This window comes from Leishmania major, chromosome 27 (genome assembly GCF_000002725.2).
Source record: "Leishmania major strain Friedlin complete genome, chromosome 27".
Classification (NCBI taxonomy): Eukaryota; Euglenozoa; class Kinetoplastea; order Trypanosomatida; family Trypanosomatidae; genus Leishmania; species Leishmania major.
Window position 1 is genome coordinate 467,492 of NC_007268.2, and position 18,366 is coordinate 485,857.

Sequence of the window (18,366 nt, forward strand, 5' to 3'; positions counted from 1 at the left end):
AACATGTGCTGAAGCTGCAAGTTAGCCGGAGACGTACACTGGCACTCTCGGTCTCACAACAAACGAAAACAAAACGCCAATACGAAGTCGCACGGGCGACTTTCCATACGCACTTGTATTAGAGGGAGACACAAGGCAGGGCGTCGCTCGCCAGCCCCTTCCCTCCCGCTGCATCGTCCTCTCTCTGCCCAGATGCGTTGCATCGGCACACCTCTCTCGCTCTCCAGCTTGATCATGTCTACTGCCCGCATTAGAATCTCTGTAAAAAGGTAGAAGTGCCCCGTGCAACACAACACTTCAGTTATATGGAGCCGCCTGTATATCGTGGATGTGGCGTATGCGCACAGCATCCCCCCTCCTCCCTTCTTCGTTGCTCGGATGCGTCCTGCCAGAGCCGATTCTACAGCAGGGCAGGCAACTGCACACACGCCCACAGACAGTTGCAGGCGACTTATCATGAACACGACCCGCTAGGCACAACACCGCAACGGCAGCCTAGAGTACCCTAGTGTCGGCGAACTCGGTCGTTCCTTGGGGCGCGGATACAGAGGCGGTGGTAGAGGTGGCGGCCTTCCGCTTCGCCGACGCCTTCCTGGACTTCCTCTTGGCTGTCTTCTTCTTACCGGCCGCAGCAGCGCTGCCGCTGGCCTGCCGCTTGCGAGTTCGTTTGGCAGACCCAGCCTCCGCACTCTTCGCTTCTCCCACTGGGCGTTCGTCCGACGCGCTCTCACCAGGCTTCCGGTCATCCACTTCTGCGCTCGGCTGCGATTCGATTGCCGTGATGTCGATGGCGGCGGCTACCTCGCTGTCGCCCTCTGCGGTCTCGCAACGTAGAGGAATGGCAGTCGCCGCAGCGGCTGCTGCAGCCGTCGTTGCAGACGTCGCCTCTGTTGTCGTGGACAATCTCTCGTACGAGAAACTCCCGATCACCTCTCCGCTTCTAGAGCGGAATGCACCGGTGGTCGCCGTGGCATGTACCGTCGTTCGCGAGTCGCCTTTCTCGGTGCTCCCTTGCGCTTCGCGAGTGCGGCGGCGTACATCGAACTCACCGACGCGGTCCACCTCCTCCACTTCTGACGCGGCCACGCTGCCATCGCGCATGAATCGGGCCTCGGCGTAGCGGTCCGCCGACTCCACCGTCATCTCACCTCGCTCTCGCGTGTGGGTGGTGATGTACGACGTCGAGGACGCAGCAGAGGCCGCGGAGGCCACAGCTTGGCTCGATGGTGTGGCTCCACTGCAAGTCCTTGTGGCATCTTTGTGGTTGTCCTCGCCGTCCTCGACCTCCTCCACATCCTCCACAATCTCCTGGTAGTCGTCATCCTCCGCTTCGTTGGTGGCCGTCGTTGGCGCAGTTTTCGCAGGTGCCGCTTCGAATAGGCGCCGCTCTCCTTGCGCAGGAGCGGTCGTGACGCTGTGATGGCGACTGCCACCGCGGTTACCGCGCTGACGACGGCGGTCCTGGTAACCCTTCTCCATCATGTTACCCTGGGTCCCTGTGGCAGGCGCGCGCCGGTCGCTGAGGTATTGCGGCTGCCTCGCCGAAGACCTCTCGAACGAGCTCGGCCTGGCGCCAGTGCGATGGCTCACTCGGCTGTGCGGTGAGCTAAAGGCTTTCCGTCGCTCCATCTTACGGCTGCAGTGCTCAATGCCGAAGAGGTCGCTCAAAACGCTCTCGAGGTGGGTGGTGAGGAGAACGAGGTCGGCGTCGCGAAGTACCACATGTAGCGTGCTCGTGTCGCCATCCACGTAGACGGTGTCAAGTTGATCTTCCTCAGCACCAGGATCGGCATCCGTGGAGGAGTAGGCTTCGACACCTCGGATGGCGGCCCTGCCCGCGTCGCCGGGAGCTGCCAGGGTTGTCTTTCGCGTCACGCGAGCCGTCAACATCACCTCTCTCGGTCGCTCGTCAACGCTGCTGCTGTTTGCCAGTTTTTCGGATGTCGACGACGGTGGCACAGCGCTCACCATCAAGGAGGAGCGCGGTCGCTCCACCACGGCAGGCGAATCGGACCAGCCTTGCAACACTGTCAAAAGCTGAGCCACGTTGTAGGGCCGCAGGAACAGGCGCCCGTACATGAATTCCTCCTGTGCACGCGGCGCGCCATCCACTGCGACCGTCCGCGCTGCAGATGCCCCCACCGCTTCAGCAGCGCTCAAGCCTTCAGAGGTGTTCTCCAGGGCGAGGGGTGCCACGGCGGGGAGAGGTTCTCGCACGCAGAGGACGAGGTGCCGCGGACGCTTGCTGCTGAACTGCCAGAGAAGGCGTGCAGGGGAAGGAGCAACGCTGCTGTCGCCACTCTCGAGAGTGGCCGGGGTGGAGAGCTCACGGACGAAAAAGCTGCGGTGAGGCGTGTGCAGAGACAGTGCATAGGCGGCACGGGGCGCCACCTGCGCCGCGGCAAACCTTGGCGAACTGCGCAGCAGCAGAGAGCGCATGGCGCGTCGACGCCGCACAACTCACAAAAGAGAAAAAGAAAAAGCTACGGTGGCCACGACCGCCGCTCAAGCGCGTCGGGGTATGGCGGTGCGCTGGTGCACGGCGGCGCCTTCAGTATTGTTGAATTCCTCCTCTGTTTTCTTCGCTCCCTGACGGAATACAGCACCGCGCTGGAGAATAAAAGTTGGTGAGATGTGCCGGGGTGCGCGAATCTGTTACACACACGCTTCCTCGCTGACAGCAGAGCACGCTAATGGTCAACAAGTGCTTTCGTTTAACTGCCTTTCTCTTCCCTGAGCAACGTGCACAAAGATCTGACTCTCGGTGACTCTGGAAACACGAGACCCGAGGAGCGGCACAGAAGCGGAGGGACGGAGGGAATGGGGGAGGGGGGGGGGAAAGTGGTTTGTTGTGGAAGGCAGTGAGGACACAACGGTGGGAGGCGGGGTGCCGAAGGCTTGTGTGTGTGTGTGTTTTTTGTTTTGGTTTTGGTGGTGATATACGCAGAACGAGTTCCGTGGTTCAGGAACCCTCCTCCTCCTCCTCCTCCTCCCCCCCGAAAAAAAACAAAATGAAAAGGAGAACGGAAAGAGGGGCGGTAAGGGGCAGAGGGTCGAAGGGAAGAGGGACGGGCACGTGCCAGAGAGGCGAGCAGCGACCCAAAAACAGGAGAGAGGGTTCCCGAGTGTCATGCGCGCCACAAACATGCCGTTGGCGCCTGTGCGGCCCCCCAGATGCGTGTTTGCCGAGCAGCCGTGTCGGCCAGCCAGGCAAGTCCTTCGCCCCCGTTTGCGCTGATGTGCACACACGCGAGAAAAGCCCTCAAGGAAACAAGCGTGCAACGGCGAAGCAAGCACGAGCCGCCGACCGCACAAGCTAGCAGCAAGGCGCGGATTCACACCACTCCACGCTCGAGCTGCATGCAAGGACGAACACCTGCAGTCTCCTTTTTCCGCGGCAACACCGTCGTCGCATCGGTTTCGTTTTGTTTTCGGCTGCATTGCATTCGTGTGCATCGGCAGACGTTTTTTCCCGATCAAGGAAGCGGCCGCCTTTTTTCCGGCTTACCTTTGCACAGTGACGAAACCCCATCTTGCTCGCACCCCACAACACAGTGACGTCGATACGGCTTTCGTGAAGCGCTGCGGCATGTAACTGTTCATATTCTGAATGCCTTCCAGCGCACGGTGGCTTGCGAGCACCCCCCCCCCTCCCTCCACTCCTCCTCCGCAACAGCCACGCACGCACTCGTAAGACAGACGTAAACCTGTTAACACCATGCTTGATTGCATGGTGGGCACCACACAGTCGATGCACGGCACGCGCGCACTTGCTTGATGAAGCACCACGGAGCCGCTTCACTGGGTTGGCACACATGAAGAGAGGGGTGGCCCACTCGACCTATTCCAACCGGTCAAACTCCACACGGCGCCATCACTGCTATGGGCCTCTCCCTTGTCTCCCTCTGTCGGTACATACGCACACACAGGGAGGCATGCATAGAGGCGGCTTGCTCGCAGGCATCCCTTGCTCAGCTCTCTTGGTTTTCGGCGTTGCTGTTGTTGTTACGACGACGACTTTGATTGCGGTTTTGGTTTCTGTTGCGGTCCTGATTGTTTTGGGGGCTGTCGGTCGGTGGACTGTCCCCACGCACCAGGGCCCGCTGGTGCTGGGCGAACCCAAAGCTCTCTGTCAGCGCGCTCTCGAGGAAGTGCTCCATCGTTACGGCAAACTGATTCTCGAAGCGAACCGCCCACTCCTCATTGGCCTGCGAGTTGCTTCGGTGCACCTGGCCCTTCAACACGTAGCCGTTCGTCGTCTTTTCGAACGCCATGTCGAAAGCGTTGTTCTTGACGTGGTGGCTCGAGATGCGGTTCTCGACAACACTGACGAAGCCGGCAAGGTCAATATGACGGAAGCGCATCGAGATGCGACGGTCCCGGTCAAACTGCGGGGTCGTGTCATTCGGGTCCGCCTTGCGAGGGCCGAGTTGCGGGAACTGAGAAACAAGCAGCTGCTTGCCGTCTACCGACACACGGGTCATACTCCCGTGCTCCGGGTCATCACGCACGTCGTGTATCTCGAACTTGGGCAGCGAGTTCGTAGAGATAAAGTTGCGACGGTTCTGGCTGCGCCGGTTTTGGTTCATGGCAGGCAGGGCGGAGCTGGACTGGAAGCGCACCGACAAGGCCGTTGCCGTCGCCAGAGGAAGGCTTGCAGACACGAGGCGGAGCATGATGCGTGCGTGTGCTGCTGTTCTTTGGAATGACAAGTGCCGCGTGGGAGACAGGCCAAGGAGAACGGTGTAGAGCTAAAGGAAAGGACAGGCTACTGCTACGATACTACAAAAAAAACACACACGAATACGAGAACGATCAAGCAAAGGAGAAGGCGGCGGCAGGGCCAAACAACGAGGGGCCTCTTTGCAGAGGGATGGGGGTGGAGGGGTGGAGGGGAGGGGCGAGACAGCGGAGGTTTTTTTTCCACACGCACGGCGTGGGTCGAAGGCGCCGAACAGCAAACGACAAGTGCGGAGCTGTTCCGTTGAGGTGTGTGTTTTAGTTGTGAGTTGACACGCAGTACCGCGAAACAAGGAGATAGAGGGCGAGCATAGGATGCGGCACGGAGAGCAAAAATGCATCGAGAACAGAAAGACGTTGAATCGATGGAAGCATGTGAAACATCAGGTACGACACTGCACGCTGCACAGCAGCCGCGAGCACCGGAGTGGTGCCGCACGCCCCCCGCTCCATCGCCACTGTCGGGTCAGAGTTGGGCGCTAAATAGCACGAGGTAACGCTTTGGACAGCGCTCACACATGTAACGGAAATGCATCAAAGCAGAAGCAGCAGCTGTGACGTAAAGCAGGTCCCACGGCGCCACGGGTCTGTGGCAAAGAGAAAGCGATGCGTTGCATTGGCATGCCACTAGAGAACCATTGGAGGATCACATGCATGCATGCGCTGTGCATGGCGAGGGAATTGGGGCGCCCGCCTGTGCTCTCTTCTGCATTCCAACATATTTTTTGCGACGCGGATGTGTCGGCGTATGCGACGAGGTCGCGTGGTCGGCAGCGCCATGGATGCAAGTCACACGCTGGCTCGCAGCGCCATCTATGCGCTTACTTTTTGTTGAGGGCGGGGGTTATCACTGCTCCCAGGTCATGGCATTGCCTTTTAATGGCGTTAAACGTTGGCAAACAAAAACATAAACAACTGAGAGAACGGAAGAGCTCCATCCGGAGCATCGAGTAGAAGGAGATGAGCCAAACATCTCGACGCGGGAGAACGACCTCGAAAAAAGAAACGGACCAGTGGAATGGGCGGTGAAGGAGGGAGGGAGGGGGTATCGTGGTTGAGCAAAACAAACAGTAGCAGCAGTGGGAGGGAAGGGGGGACGGGCACAGCAAAGAAACGACAGTAAAAAACGGAAAACAAGCAAGAAGAGATGCTTGCTTTTGCTGTCCCTCATCAAGCCGTGCGTCGCACGCTTCCTCGATGGCATTCCTCTGCATGATCACGCACATACGCACCCCTACTGAACAATGTTCCAGCCATCCCTGGATCGAACCGAAGTGTTCTTGCGCTTTTTGCGCTGAGGCTGCTGCTGATGGCGTGGTGGCTGTGGTGGCTGTTGCGGAGCCTTCGGTGTCGGGGCCTGCATTGGTTCCGACTCCTCATCCTCATTGTCCACGCCCTCCTCACAAACCGCATCACCGCCCAACTCGGCGTCCTCCTCGGCATCGTCTTCAAGGTTTTCGTTAGTGCCGCCATTCACGGACATGGCAACCGGGTTTGTCTGCACATACATCGCCAGCGTCTCCAGGTAGTGCTCCACCAAGCTAAAGTCGTTGAGGCAGCAGCGGCAGTACATGTCGTGCAGCACCGTCCCCACCTCCTGCATGCTATCATCCTCGATGCGGGCGGAGCGAATGTTGTCGAAGAACTCCTCGAAGTACACCTCCATGTCATCCACGTACACCTCTCCGTCGTGCTTGTGCCAGGCGCACAAATCCTCGTACAGCACAGCAGGGGCGCGGCTGTCACAGTGCTGGGCCACGAGCTGCAGAGCAGTCCACTGCTGCAGCACCGCCCCAAGGCCGCGCGTAAACTGCTCAAACTGGGTGTCGTTTGCGCGAAGCGTCTGCATCGAGGCCCGCAGCTGGGCCCCGTACGACACTGGCGCGCTGTTTGACTGCATGGACGAGAGAAAGAAAAGGGCGTGCTCAGCAAATGGGGGAGGGGGAGGAGACGTTTTCTCTTGGTGTCGTTGCCGTTGCTCCACAGCACCAACACAGCCGTGATGTGAGGTTCGATTCTTACGCGTGGTGTTCGTGTGGGTGTTGCGTGTGTTTGCTGCCGCTGCTTTCGCACGTGTTGTGCTCTTGCGTGGCTGACGAGCGCTTTGGGGGAGAGGGGTGACACGAAGACGCGAGAGAGAGAGAGCACCCAGAAACCATACGGACGCTCCTCCACACACACGCGTGCGCATACCCAAACAAACACGTCCATCGGCGGAGAGGAAGAGCACACAAACGCGGAAAAGAAGCGAGAGACGTCGAGGTACATATATATATAGATATACATGTACAGCGTTCATCTATACTCGAGAACGTGCGTTAGCAACGCAAGTGAGAGGGAGCAGCGCGGAGAAGCCCGAAGGAGCTGCAACGTTACGAAACTTGGAGAGCTGTGCTCAAGTTCGTGGCATCAGACCTCACAGCTGCCACGCGTCTTTCAGCACCTGGTACTGTTGCTTCCTTGCCGCCCAATTCGCCCCTCTACCTTCCCCCACACCTCCGGTAGGTGTGGGGCGCCATGCAAACTCGCAGAGCGCTTTGCCGCTTCCTTCGCTCCCTGTGTTCTCTTCTGTTGCTGCGCCCACGCCAACGGGTGCACACACACCTCACTTGCACCTTCGCCTCGGCGCAGCTAGCAGACTGCCGCGTCGATCACACACGCTCCATCGCGTTCACCACACCCTCGCCGCAGTAGCGGAAGTTGCCATATTCGTTTGCCATCCAATACCCCGGGTAACCGCAGCACAAGTGCTCCAGCACTGTCGCCACAACCTTTTCCCACTCTCCCCGAGGGCTGAAGGCTATCGCGAAGACGTGGTGCCGCGGCAGCGATATCTCGGAGTTCTGCAGAGACAGCCGCTCATGGTGCACCTCACCACGCGGCCGTGCTGCCGTGAGAAAGCGATTTGGCTCCCCAGCTTCTTAGAGTAGTACTTCCTCGCGGCAGCCTCGATAACGCACCTGAACATATCTGGAACGCAGTCGAGCACTTCCGCTTCCGTCCGCGCCCCTGCATCACGCGTCTCCTCGCCGGCACCGCCGCTACCACTCCGCTGCTGACGGACTCTCGCTGCGACGCCACTCAGGCCGTCGGTGCCCTTCCTCCTGCGCACAAGAGAGTGGCGCTATTCGTCCACGCAGACACGGAACGTGCGAATAGTGCTGAGCAGCGCCTCAAAACCGGTGACCGTGCCCCGCGCAAAGCAGGGGACGCTATGGTGACTCGTGGCGAGCCGTCGCTACCGCGGCGCCGTCTACGCCCGCGCCACCTTCGTTATATTCGGCACGCCCACCTCTGCCGGGTACAGTACCATCTCAGCTGTCTCCTGCTCCAGCGCCTCCAATGGGCGCTGGACGACGCCGATGCTGCACTCCGCGACTCGCTCGTTGAAGTCAGCCTGTAGTCGTGTCGGGTTGAACATGGCGCAGTCAGGAAGAGCAACACAGCGCTCGATGCATCCCACTGGCACAGTGAACTCGTCCCACCGGCCTCCAGTAGCCGCCGACACACGCGCCCCGAGCGCGCGTGACACTCCTGTCACTGTCGCGGCTTACCCACCTCTGATGCACTGCCATCGAAGTTATCATATGCACCGTAGTCGGCCTCAGGCCGCTTCTGCGCATTCGGATGCGTGCGCGCGCGTTAGCCCCGCCGCTGCACGGAGCCGCTGGAGTGGCTGCTCGGCTACAACTCGCCGCCGCCGTGCATGGGCCACTCTGGGTGGGTGTCTGATTTGATCCTCATCTGCGTCAAAGCCCACTCGGGCCGGCGACGATCTCGCGCAGGCGAAGAGAGCGTGACGGGGGCTGACAACCGAAACACAAGCACCGCCCTTGCGCAGACGCACAACGTGCAGAGAGAAAAAACGCGAGTGTCGGCCTTCGCCGTCCGTTCAGCACCAAAAGCACCAACGCGCAGCAGCCGGGGGGAGTCGTGCCCGTCCACTCGGCGTGTTGCACCTGTGGCGGCGCTGGCACAAAAATGTGCGCGAGAAGCCTTCTCAGGTCCTGGCACGGAAGGGGAAGGGGGAGGAAGAGGAGGGGGTGAGAGCAGAAGAAGTAACAGCGTGCGGGCTTGTGGGCCGTCCGTTTGTGCTGGGTGAGATGGCGCACGTGCACAGAGGCGCACGAGCTCGAATGACGCCGTGAAGCGGTAAGCGCTGGAAGAGGGGTGACGTGGCTGCATACGCACCGAAACTGCGCGCGTACCTCCGATGGATGCCCTCGGTGACGACGACAGACCGAACGAGATGGAGAGAGAGCAGAAGGCAGTCACCGCATCGCTGATACTCTTCCTCCCACCTTCTTCGTCAGCGTTGCCAACTCCACAAGAAGCATGGTAGACGGTGGGCTGAACAAACTCAGGCAGCAGCACGCATCGCACCTTCGTGTTGGTGTGCAGTTGCAAGCTTGTATGTGGCCATTGTTTTCGTTCTTGTTTCGAACGGAAAACGGAAAAAAAAAGCGAGGAAAAAGGGGGCGAACAGGAAGGGGGGCTTCTAACCATGCGCTCGTTGACACGAACACATTCACATATCTCTTGAGGAGAAGAAAAGGGGGAGGGGGCGGACAGAGATCAGTAGAAAAGACGCCCAAAAAAGCAACAGGGGAACAGCACAAAAAGGTGACGCAAGAGCGAAAGCGTCTGCCATGATGCCCTCCCACCCTCCCACCCTCTCCTTTCCCTCCCCCATGCCGCTGAATTAAGCTGTCCAGGTGCGCGTGTGCGTTGGTGGAGGCTTCTCTCTTTTCTCATATAGACTACATCACCAGTGATGGGAAGGGGGGAAGGTGAAAAGCGAACGAAGGAAGACACACACACACACAGAGACAGACACGGAGGGCACACACACTCACATACGCACACACACACACACACACACGGGGACCCGAACAACAAAAGAACGATCTGCAGCCGCGCACTCTCCGTGGAGACAACACACTTCTGAGCGACGCACTGGAGAAGCCGCATGGAAAACCAAAACACAAACACAAGAAGAAAAGAAGAAAAAAAAAACGAATGGCACAGTGTAACAGAGCGGGAGAGGCTGGCGCTTCCTCGAGGCACCCGCCAGCTGAGGGCGAGCACACGCGAAGCCAAAGGAATGAATACGCGAAATTGTCGGTTCAGTTTTACATCAGGCGGCAACGTCATGCCCCTGTCTCTCCCTCTCGCCCCTCCACCTTCTGTTGGTCAGTGCGCGGAGTGAGGAGTAATAGTTAGCTGCGGCGAGCGCACCTCCTACAGTGGGAAAGGCGAGTAGCAAGACAGAGGCAGCTGAATACACGAGAGGACAGGTAGAAGCGAGGAGGGGGGAAGGGAATTCGGCAGACGAACGGCGCGTGGGCGCCGAACGCCAACAACAATCAGGCAGTGAGCCGGAGAAGCAGAACAGAGGCGCCTCATGGCACGGAGCTTGTCCGCCGCGCTCCGATCCACAGCTAAATGCCGGGCAAGTCGATTTCGTCGTCTGAGTCGCTGCTCTTCGCCTTCTTCTGCCTCTTGGCGCCATTCTGCTTGGCTTTGCCGTCAACGATGTCGTCGTCGAAGAGGCCGACGGAAAACTCTTTGTCAGCCGCAGCACCACCACCGGCGCGGCGGCCTGCCACTGCCGTGTCGGGCGCGGCCGTGCCGCTTGTGCGTCTGCGATGGTGGCCGTTGATGTTGTTCCCGCCCTCGACGGAGGATTCTACGTCGTCGTCGCCGCTCTCGCCGCCGACGCTGCTGCTGCTGCTGTGGATCTGCTGCCGCTCCACCTTTTTCGTTGCCTTGAACCACTCGTTGGCCTCCTCGTTGAGGCCAGCGTCCTTGCAGAGCTGCACCAGGTAATTGAGACACTCGATGTTGTCGGGATACCTGCGGTGCACCTGCTCGTAGAGCCGCTTCGCCTGCACGTAGTCGCCGCGGCGGCGGTGGCACGAGGCCACCATCAGCTGCCACTTCACCTCCTGTGGTTGGATGTGCGAAGCGCGCTCGAAGAACTGCACCGCCTTATCGTAGACTTCGTTCTTCACGAAGTACGCGCCGAGCCAGGAGATGACGTCCATGTTCACCTGGTAGTAGCGGTAGGCCTCCAGGTAGTAATGAAACGCCTGCACATCGTCGCTGTCGCGGGCGTAGAGGGAGCCGATGCGGGCCAGCGCGTTCGGGTCCGTCGGAACGCGGCCAATAAGGCGGTTAAACCACTCCAGCGCTGCCGGGTCGCCGACAAGGTCGCTGAGGTCGGCAATCTGATACAGCACCTCGCTACTGTCCACGAGCGCCTGCACGCGCTTGAACATGCGCACCGCCTCCTCGTACAGCCCGAGCTTCTTGGCGGCCAAGCCAAGGTTATAGATGGCCTCCACGTTGTCGGCCTCCACCGCCAGCGCCTTATTGTACAGCTCCTTCGCCTTGTCGTAGTCCTTCTTGACAAAGGAGAAGTTGCCCTTGTTCACCAGCGCCTTGGCGTTGTACTGATTCGCGACGAGACTGAGGTCGCTGTACTGCTCCCCGTTCTCGTAGTCGCCCTCAAGGAAGTAGAGGTACGCCAGGTTCGTGGCTGCTCGTGCTCGCAGGCTCCTGTCCTTCTTCTCAAACTCCTTCAGGCCGTTGATCGCCTCCTGATAGCGCTTGTGCTTGAGGTAGTTCAGGTTTTTGCACATCTCCAGCTCGCTCGCCACGTGCGAGGTCGGGTCGCGCATCTCGTAGGTGCGCAGCTGAGAGATGATGTAGTCGTAGCCGACACACCAGTCCTTGTGCAGCACTGGCGCAATCAAGCGGGCTGCTGTGATGATGTACTTGAGGTATCTAGCGCGGCGCTCCTTGCGCATGCGGCTCAGGCTGTCGTCCACCAAGACGTCTTTCCGCTTCTCCTCCTCCTCAAAGTCCTCCTCGCCGTCGAGGCCCGCGAGGCGGCAATTCATGAGGCGCGTGAAGGTCCGTTTCATCTTCTCCGTCTCGCCCAGCGCGTAGTAGCACAAAATGAGGTTAAACGTGGCGTTGACATCGCCGTTGCCCTCCACCACGGTCTCGTAGCTGTTCGCAGCGTCCCTGTACTGGCCCAGCTTCACAAACGCGTTGGCGATATTGCGGCAGAGGTGATAACGAAACTCCTTGCCGGCGGCCGGTGTCTCGTCGAGCACCTTGCGGTACATCTTGATGGCTAGGAGGTAGTTCTGCTGCGCAAGATAGATGTTGCCCATGTTCACCCGCAGGCGGCCGGCTTGTGGAAACTGCACGTTGCGAATGATGAGGTTGTATGTGTTGAGGGCCTCAGTGTACAGCTGGTGGTTTTGGTACTGAACCGCCAAGTTGAAGTGCACTGCGTAGGTAAGGTCGACGTTGATCTGCTCGGCGAGCCCGTACTGCTCGCGCTTCTTGCAGAGCGACCGCTCCAGCTTTCCGGCGTCCTTGGCCTTCTCGAGTGCCGCGCCGTAGTCCTTCTGCAGAGCCAGCATGGCGCTCTCCTCAATCAACTTGTTCACCTGCTTCTCCATCTCAGCCAGTTCCTCCTCCTGGCTGTTCTCGCTCCGCTTCTTCAGCGGCGGGGCCGGGCCCATCGCCATGTTCGCCATGCGCGCCTGGCCAGTGGGGTCAAAGAGGGCGGCAGCGGCGCCGGTGCTTGCGCTGTTGAAGCCGACAGCACGGTTAGACGTCATGGGGCGCGTGGCGCCGGGGATACCACAGCCCCTTGTTTCCATGCGGCTGCCCGGCACACCCCAGGCAGAGCCCATGCCCGCGCGCCCCCATTGCGAAGGAGGGGCCTGCATGAGGGGGTTGCCACCCATAGCCTCCTGCGCAGGGGCCTCGAAGGGGTTCGTGCTCGTCGTCCATGGGTTCGATCCAATATCCGGCGTCTGGAAAGCCGCATAGATATCCTCGTCGTTGCCGTTCATGATGTTCAAAGCCCTCGTTTCTGTTACGGGGGCAGAAGGGCGCCAGAGAGGGGGGAAACTCCAGCAGCAACAGCAGCCGCGCGGCGGTGGCTCCACACCAACACGCACAGTTGTGGCTGTTCCGAAAGCCGAAGCTGCGCGGTGTCCCAAAGGGGCAGGAGGGGAAAAAGGAGGGGAGAGGCCCACGCAGGACGGGTAGAGGCAATCGCTGTGATCCTTCTACGGCAATGAAGATAGAGAGGTGCCACAAAGATGGCTTTGAAAAAAAAAAGTAGAGAGCAACTCAAGGCACAAGGGAACAGGAGACACCCCTGGTGCTTCCGCGATCTGGGAGCAGGACAATGCAAAGCGCTGCGCTGCCAAGAGACGCCAGAGCGGAGATATGATAAACACAAGAGGCCAGCTAACAGCCGGATCGGGGTAAAGGTGGGGGTAAAGGTGGGGGCTGTGGTAGAGAGACAACTCTATAAGACGTCCTTTCTAGCAAGTCTCTTAGCTATTGGCCAAAACAAAGCGAATGCGGTGTCGTTGGCAGCGCCCCCCCCCTCGGAGAGGGAGTGGTCAGAGGAAGCGAGGAAGGAACCAGAGCAGAGATGGGGGAAGGAGGGAGAGGGGAAGGAACAGAACATACGCTTGGAACCTTCACGATGCAATGGTGCACATCAAGACGACAAAAGCCCGAGCCCCTCTTGAAACATGACGAGAAAGGAACTGGGCGTCGGAATGATCGGAAGAGGCATGAGGTGCCTACCGGGACAGCGCCAAGATCGGTTGCTAGCAACGAAAGACAAAGCGAGCGGCGGTAGTGGGGTGGCTCAAGTAGACTACCGACAGAGGCTTTGTAGTGTTGCTCGAGTCGAACCTCCACACTGCTCTGTTTGTTCTTGCGTAAACAGACGTTGCCTGCTCAGCAGTGCCTTGCATTCATCAATCCGATATTTATGAAAGAAAACCGAACGACTCGATGCCCACGCGTACTCGCAGGCGAGATCGGCAAAATCCTCGCCGCTACGGACACGAACGCGTGTCTTCCATCTCGCTCGCCCGCCATGCCCGCCATCGCTTGCTCGGCATCAGCTGAAAAGAAACAACGGAAGAAAAATGGCCCATGACGAGTGGCGGAGTCCCTGAGAAGACTAACAAAGCAAGTCCGCACGGAAAACAAAGCATGCGATACCACACATATTACCGGTGCCCACACCCAGCGCAGAGACGCACCAACACCGGAGCCTCACTTCGACGAGGCGCGCCCCACATACTTAAAATAGCCTTCCACATCCACAGATGCGGCGCCTCCCCTCCTCACGGCCTCGCTAGCGTCCTGGGTGTGAAACAGCCGCGGCTTTCGCCAAAACAAGCAACTTTCATGCAAGCACACGAGAAGCGGCTCGCTCGCTCTCCTCAAAGCACTGCAACCAAACCGTCTTCCGCCTTCCCTTTCTTCCCCTCCACCCGCCACCGCGAGAGAGGGCTTTCCCGGCGTAGGGGTCGAGGAAAACGGTGAGGTCGGCAGGGCTAGTGGTGCGAAGGTGAACAGACGCCCGTAGCGGTAGCCGGCGCGCAAGAGCAGAGAAGACATCGAGAGATGGAGAAAAGACAAGACACAGTTGAGCAATGGGGGGAGGGCTGCAAAGTGAAAGAGATGCCGCGCAGCAGAGACTCAGACGTACCCACTTGTAAATGACCTTGCAGGGTGGGGTGTGTGTGTGGGGGGGGGGGGGGGAGGATGGTGTCAACAGAAAAAAAGAAAAAACGGAATGAAGAACAGTTCCACACCTCTGATGGAGCAGATTCTCGAACCGACAAGAGCAGCAAAGAGAAATCACCACGAATACACACAGAGAGAGGGAGACGCATGTCGACGTGAACATCTCAAATATCCACGAAGGCGGGAGAACCGAAGCCCTCGATCGCCATGAACATTGAGAAAAGGAGAGAAAAATAAGACACAAGCGCAGCAAAGGAAGTGAAGCATACATAAGCACAACAAAAATCATTGTGCGATAAAGTAGGAAGTCACCTGTACCACACAGCACGCAGAGCTTCTTTTCCTTATTCGTTTCAGCGCATCATCAAACCAACCAAGTCAGCGAAGATGCGCATACGACTGCCCCTCATCTGCCTCTGTTGCACCACGGCTACGTCAAGAAGCCACCCCAAGCAATGCCGCTCGGCGTCGTCCGGCCCACGGCAACTCCACTGCATACAGCACAGGCTAGGCCCAGGCCAATGCTCAACACCACCGCAACGCAGCTAAAGCAGAAAAACAGGAGGTGGGTGTGTATATTTGTTCAACCATCGGGACAGCTCGCACTGAACTGGTGCAAACGTGGTCACGGCTGCAACGCCTCTGCGGCGCAGCGCCAGCCCAGACCGGTCCGCCCGCACCGAGAGTCCGCAACCGCACTCGAGGGCAGGCTGCAGGTTGCTTCGCCGCCCCACACAGAGGAGTTAGCAGGCGCTAATGGCAGGGGTGAGAGGTTGCCAGCAAAATGGCAAGGGGGAAGAGAGCCAAAACGATGTTTAACGCGGTGCAAAAAAAAAAATGAAGACCCGAACGCTGCATGCACACCACAGAAATACGGAGGGGGAAAGACGGTCGCAGAGACAAAAAACGAGGAGAGGGGGGCTGCACAGGCACGTGTCTCTGTGTACCGCTCTATGCACGTAGCTTTGCCCATGCTTAGGACGGAAGGCGAGGAGGAGAGGCCTCAAGAGACAGAAGCACACAAACAGCAGCACGCTCAACCACACGTCCGAGACCCGCATTACACATGGGCAGGGGTATCCAAACAGGAAAGGTGTGAGCGGCACATTTCGAGCGTTTTCGCTTTTCAGCGCGCGCCTTCGTCGTGTGCGCGAGCTCGTTTCCGTTTTCTTTGTTGTCTGTGTGTCTGTCGCTCCGCCGTCTCTCAGCCTGTGACGCCTCACGCGCTCTCACGATGTCTTGCTCGCGCAGCCATGGTGCTCGTGCATCAAGACGGAGAAAATGGCTTGAAGGATGGCGGCGGCGGCAGTCCGATCGCACTCGGTCGCGCTGCCGCAGCGCTCGTAGTCTGGAAGGTGCCCAGTGAGGAGGCAGAGGGGTGCTCATTGTTGCCGTTCGCCTCGACCTTGAGCGGTTGAGGCTGCACGGGTACGGCAGGAGCAGGCGCAAACGCCTGGGCGGCCGCTGTTGTAGTCGCGGTTGACGGATAGGCGTAAGGGTTGCTTGTCGATGGTGGAGGCTGCGGCCCATGTACAGCCGCTTTCAGGCCAAATGACCTCTGGGAAGGGGTTGGAATGCCGGCGCTCGCAACGGCTGTTGTTGAATCCTGAACGCTATTGTTGACACTGCCACCGCCGTACGGGTATGCGTCTGGCGCAGCGCTTGTGCATGGCGCAGGTGCAGGTGCGCTCGCGTGCGCAAAGGGCAGAGAAGACACACCTGCGGCGCTGTTGCCCGAGGCAGAGCGGTTGGGCTCCGGCGCCTGCGACTGAAGAAGCGGTGACGCGTAGTGCTGCGACAGTGCAGGAGCTGGCGGAGATGCAGACATGCCGTTGTGCGCCGGTGACGAATAAACGTGCGGCTGCGAGAGTGGGTGCGACGGCGTCGGCGAGGCCAGGATAGGGGGCGGTAGAGAGGAAACCGTCATCGCTGTCTTTGGCGGCTCCGACGCGGCCACGTGCGACGGCGGTTGTAATGATAATGCGTGCGTGTTAGACGTCGGGGAAACGGAGGCGGCGGGATACGCACCTCCGGTGACGGGGTATGTCGGCACAGATATGGAAGGCATCGCTGGCAAGTATGCCTGCGCAGGCGGCGGCGGAGGGGCCACCTGCGAGTGGACCGATAGTGGCTGCCTGTACGTTGTAGCCTGCATGGTCGCCGAAGCAGTTGTGCTGGAGATCGGCGGGGTGGGCGGATAGTAGGTGCCAGGGTGAGTGCTCATCCCTGCCGACGGAGGAAACACCCCGGGAGCGGTTGATTGGGCATGCTGCGGAGGGGCGCCGCCGTAGACGCCGTAGGGCTGCGCCTGCTGGGGCGGTGCCGCCGGGGTTGCTCCCGCGTTACCGAAGTAGTCCGGGATCGCGTAGTGTGGGCTTTGGCTGCCGTGACCACCCCCGGCTGCCCCGAGAAGCGGTGGCGGCCCTCCAGCAATGGCGGCCGGCGGCGGCGGCCCTACCTTCTTCTGTCCCAGCCGCTCCCGCTCCGCCTCCTCAAGTTTTTCGTAGTACTCCTGCTGCACACTCTCCGGGGCATCTCGCGACACAGTCCAGCGGCCAAGCTGCACGTCATAGTAGTACCAGTTTCGAGTCACTGGAAGGCCGTTTTCGTCTAGCTCGGGGTTGTCACCCGCCGCGGTGTTGCCGCCGAAGTCGCCTTGCGCCCCCGCTGTCCTAAAGCCGAATGGGTCTGTGCTCCCTCGACGGCGCATGTTGGTGTTCCAGTACTGCGTCGCCTTGTCACTTGCCTGCCTCCACACCTGACCCAGCTTTAAGTCCCATCCGCTGGCCAGGCCGGAAAACGTGCCGGCGCCGCCGCCAATCCCACGGTCGTTCCGGCTAGATTCAGGCGTGCCGTTTACGGTCGCGACAGGGTCTGTGCTGTAGCTGCGGTTCTGCGTCGTGGAGAAGCCGGCCAGCTCACCGCTGCCAAGGGTGCCACTTCCATCGTCGCCGGAGCTACGACCGCCAATGTCGAGGCCGAGCTTCGATTGAAGCCAACACACCGCACGAATGGACATGTTTGCGAGCGAGTTTTGTATGTGTGTGTGAGGCGGGGATGAAGAAACCGAAGATCTGCGCAGTCGGAGAGTACCACCGCCACGGCCCTGTCAACGGGACAGGAGAAGCTGCAGATTCAGAGAGGCTTCTCTTTCACACGCACACAGAGGGCGAAGGTCTCCGGAGGTAGCGAGGGGTGGGAGGACGGACGAGGAGCACAAGATTGAGGATCACACCGTAAAGGAAACAAACGGTAAGAGATGAAGGGGGAGTTAGCACCGCACACGCCCAAGGTGAGGGAAGCGACGGAGAGGGAGCGGGAGATGGAACGCGCAAGTGGAGAGTCACCTGTGGTGTGCGAAAGGGAGAGGGCGTCGAGGGAGGGGGGAGGCAAGACTCTCAGAAACAAATCGAAGGAGGAAGGGCAAAAAAAAGCTCATAGGAACATAAAGAAAACGCAAACGGAAAGGGGGTGGTGGCGTGCCGAAGCTGTTCAGCGAAGGAAACCTTTACTTGTCAGGCGGCGTCCACCCTCTGCCGTGCAACCTGAATTAAAGCTCGCTCAACTCCTCCACGGACCTCGTCGCAGGCTCACCGCGTGGTGTGAAGCAGTGCGAGACACGCGTGAAAAATATGAGCCGACGGAGCGCTCGCAGATGAACGAAAACGATATATATATATATATATATATATATATATATACATATATATATATACAAATATGTAAGTGCCTCAAAGACGAAAAGAAGGGAAATGTTCACCGAACGGGTACACACAGCGCGCGCACAAAGGTTCCGCCTACCAAGTAAGCAATCGAGAGGTTTCCGGGCAGCGAGGCTGAAAACGGGCAGTGTGGCGCTCGAGAGTGAGGTGGGAGAGGGGTATGTTTGGGACAGAGGGGATGAGCGGAGCGGCGTATGGAGTAGCTCAGCGTCTTAGTGCGTATGGCGATCGATGAAGGGGGGCTTTTAGTCTGAACAAGAAAGAGCTACGCCGGTACACACAAGCACAGAGGAGATCAGCAGCAGCGTGCCAGAGGCAG

At 59.3% G+C, this 18,366-nt stretch overlaps 5 protein-coding genes and 1 pseudogene across 5 annotated transcripts, besides 1 other annotated feature; all 6 read right to left on the minus strand.

The window, feature by feature from the left end:
* Positions 1-495: 495 nt before the first annotated feature.
* Positions 496-2,439, minus strand: LMJF_27_1100 (conserved hypothetical protein; the record flags this gene model as incomplete). Its single annotated transcript, XM_003721869.1, has 1 exon — positions 496-2,439. One exon carries the CDS (start codon positions 2,437-2,439, stop codon positions 496-498), a length of 1,944 nt encoding a protein of 647 aa, XP_003721917.1.
* Positions 2,440-3,971: 1,532 nt separating this feature from the next.
* On the minus strand, positions 3,972-4,676 carry LMJF_27_1110 (mitochondrial RNA binding protein 1; the record flags this gene model as incomplete). The annotated part of the gene is made up of 1 exon (XM_003721870.1): positions 3,972-4,676. One exon carries the CDS (start codon positions 4,674-4,676, stop codon positions 3,972-3,974), a length of 705 nt encoding a protein of 234 aa, XP_003721918.1.
* A 1,298-nt stretch (positions 4,677-5,974) lies between these two features.
* LMJF_27_1120 (conserved hypothetical protein) lies at positions 5,975-6,640 on the minus strand (the record flags this gene model as incomplete). Its single annotated transcript, XM_003721871.1, has 1 exon — positions 5,975-6,640. The coding sequence occupies one exon, from the start codon at positions 6,638-6,640 to the stop codon at positions 5,975-5,977; it is 666 nt and encodes a 221-aa protein (XP_003721919.1).
* A 651-nt stretch (positions 6,641-7,291) lies between these two features.
* LMJF_27_1125 lies at positions 7,292-8,590 on the minus strand (annotated as a pseudogene).
* Positions 7,292-8,590: a sequence feature.
* A 1,591-nt stretch (positions 8,591-10,181) lies between these two features.
* On the minus strand, positions 10,182-12,617 carry LMJF_27_1130 (putative intraflagellar transport protein IFT88; the record flags this gene model as incomplete). Its single annotated transcript, XM_003721872.1, has 1 exon — positions 10,182-12,617. One exon carries the CDS (start codon positions 12,615-12,617, stop codon positions 10,182-10,184), a length of 2,436 nt encoding a protein of 811 aa, XP_003721920.1.
* Positions 12,618-15,592: 2,975 nt separating this feature from the next.
* On the minus strand, positions 15,593-17,344 carry LMJF_27_1140 (conserved hypothetical protein; the record flags this gene model as incomplete). The annotated part of the gene is made up of 1 exon (XM_003721873.1): positions 15,593-17,344. One exon carries the CDS (start codon positions 17,342-17,344, stop codon positions 15,593-15,595), a length of 1,752 nt encoding a protein of 583 aa, XP_003721921.1.
* Between the last annotated feature and the right edge of the window lie 1,022 nt (positions 17,345-18,366).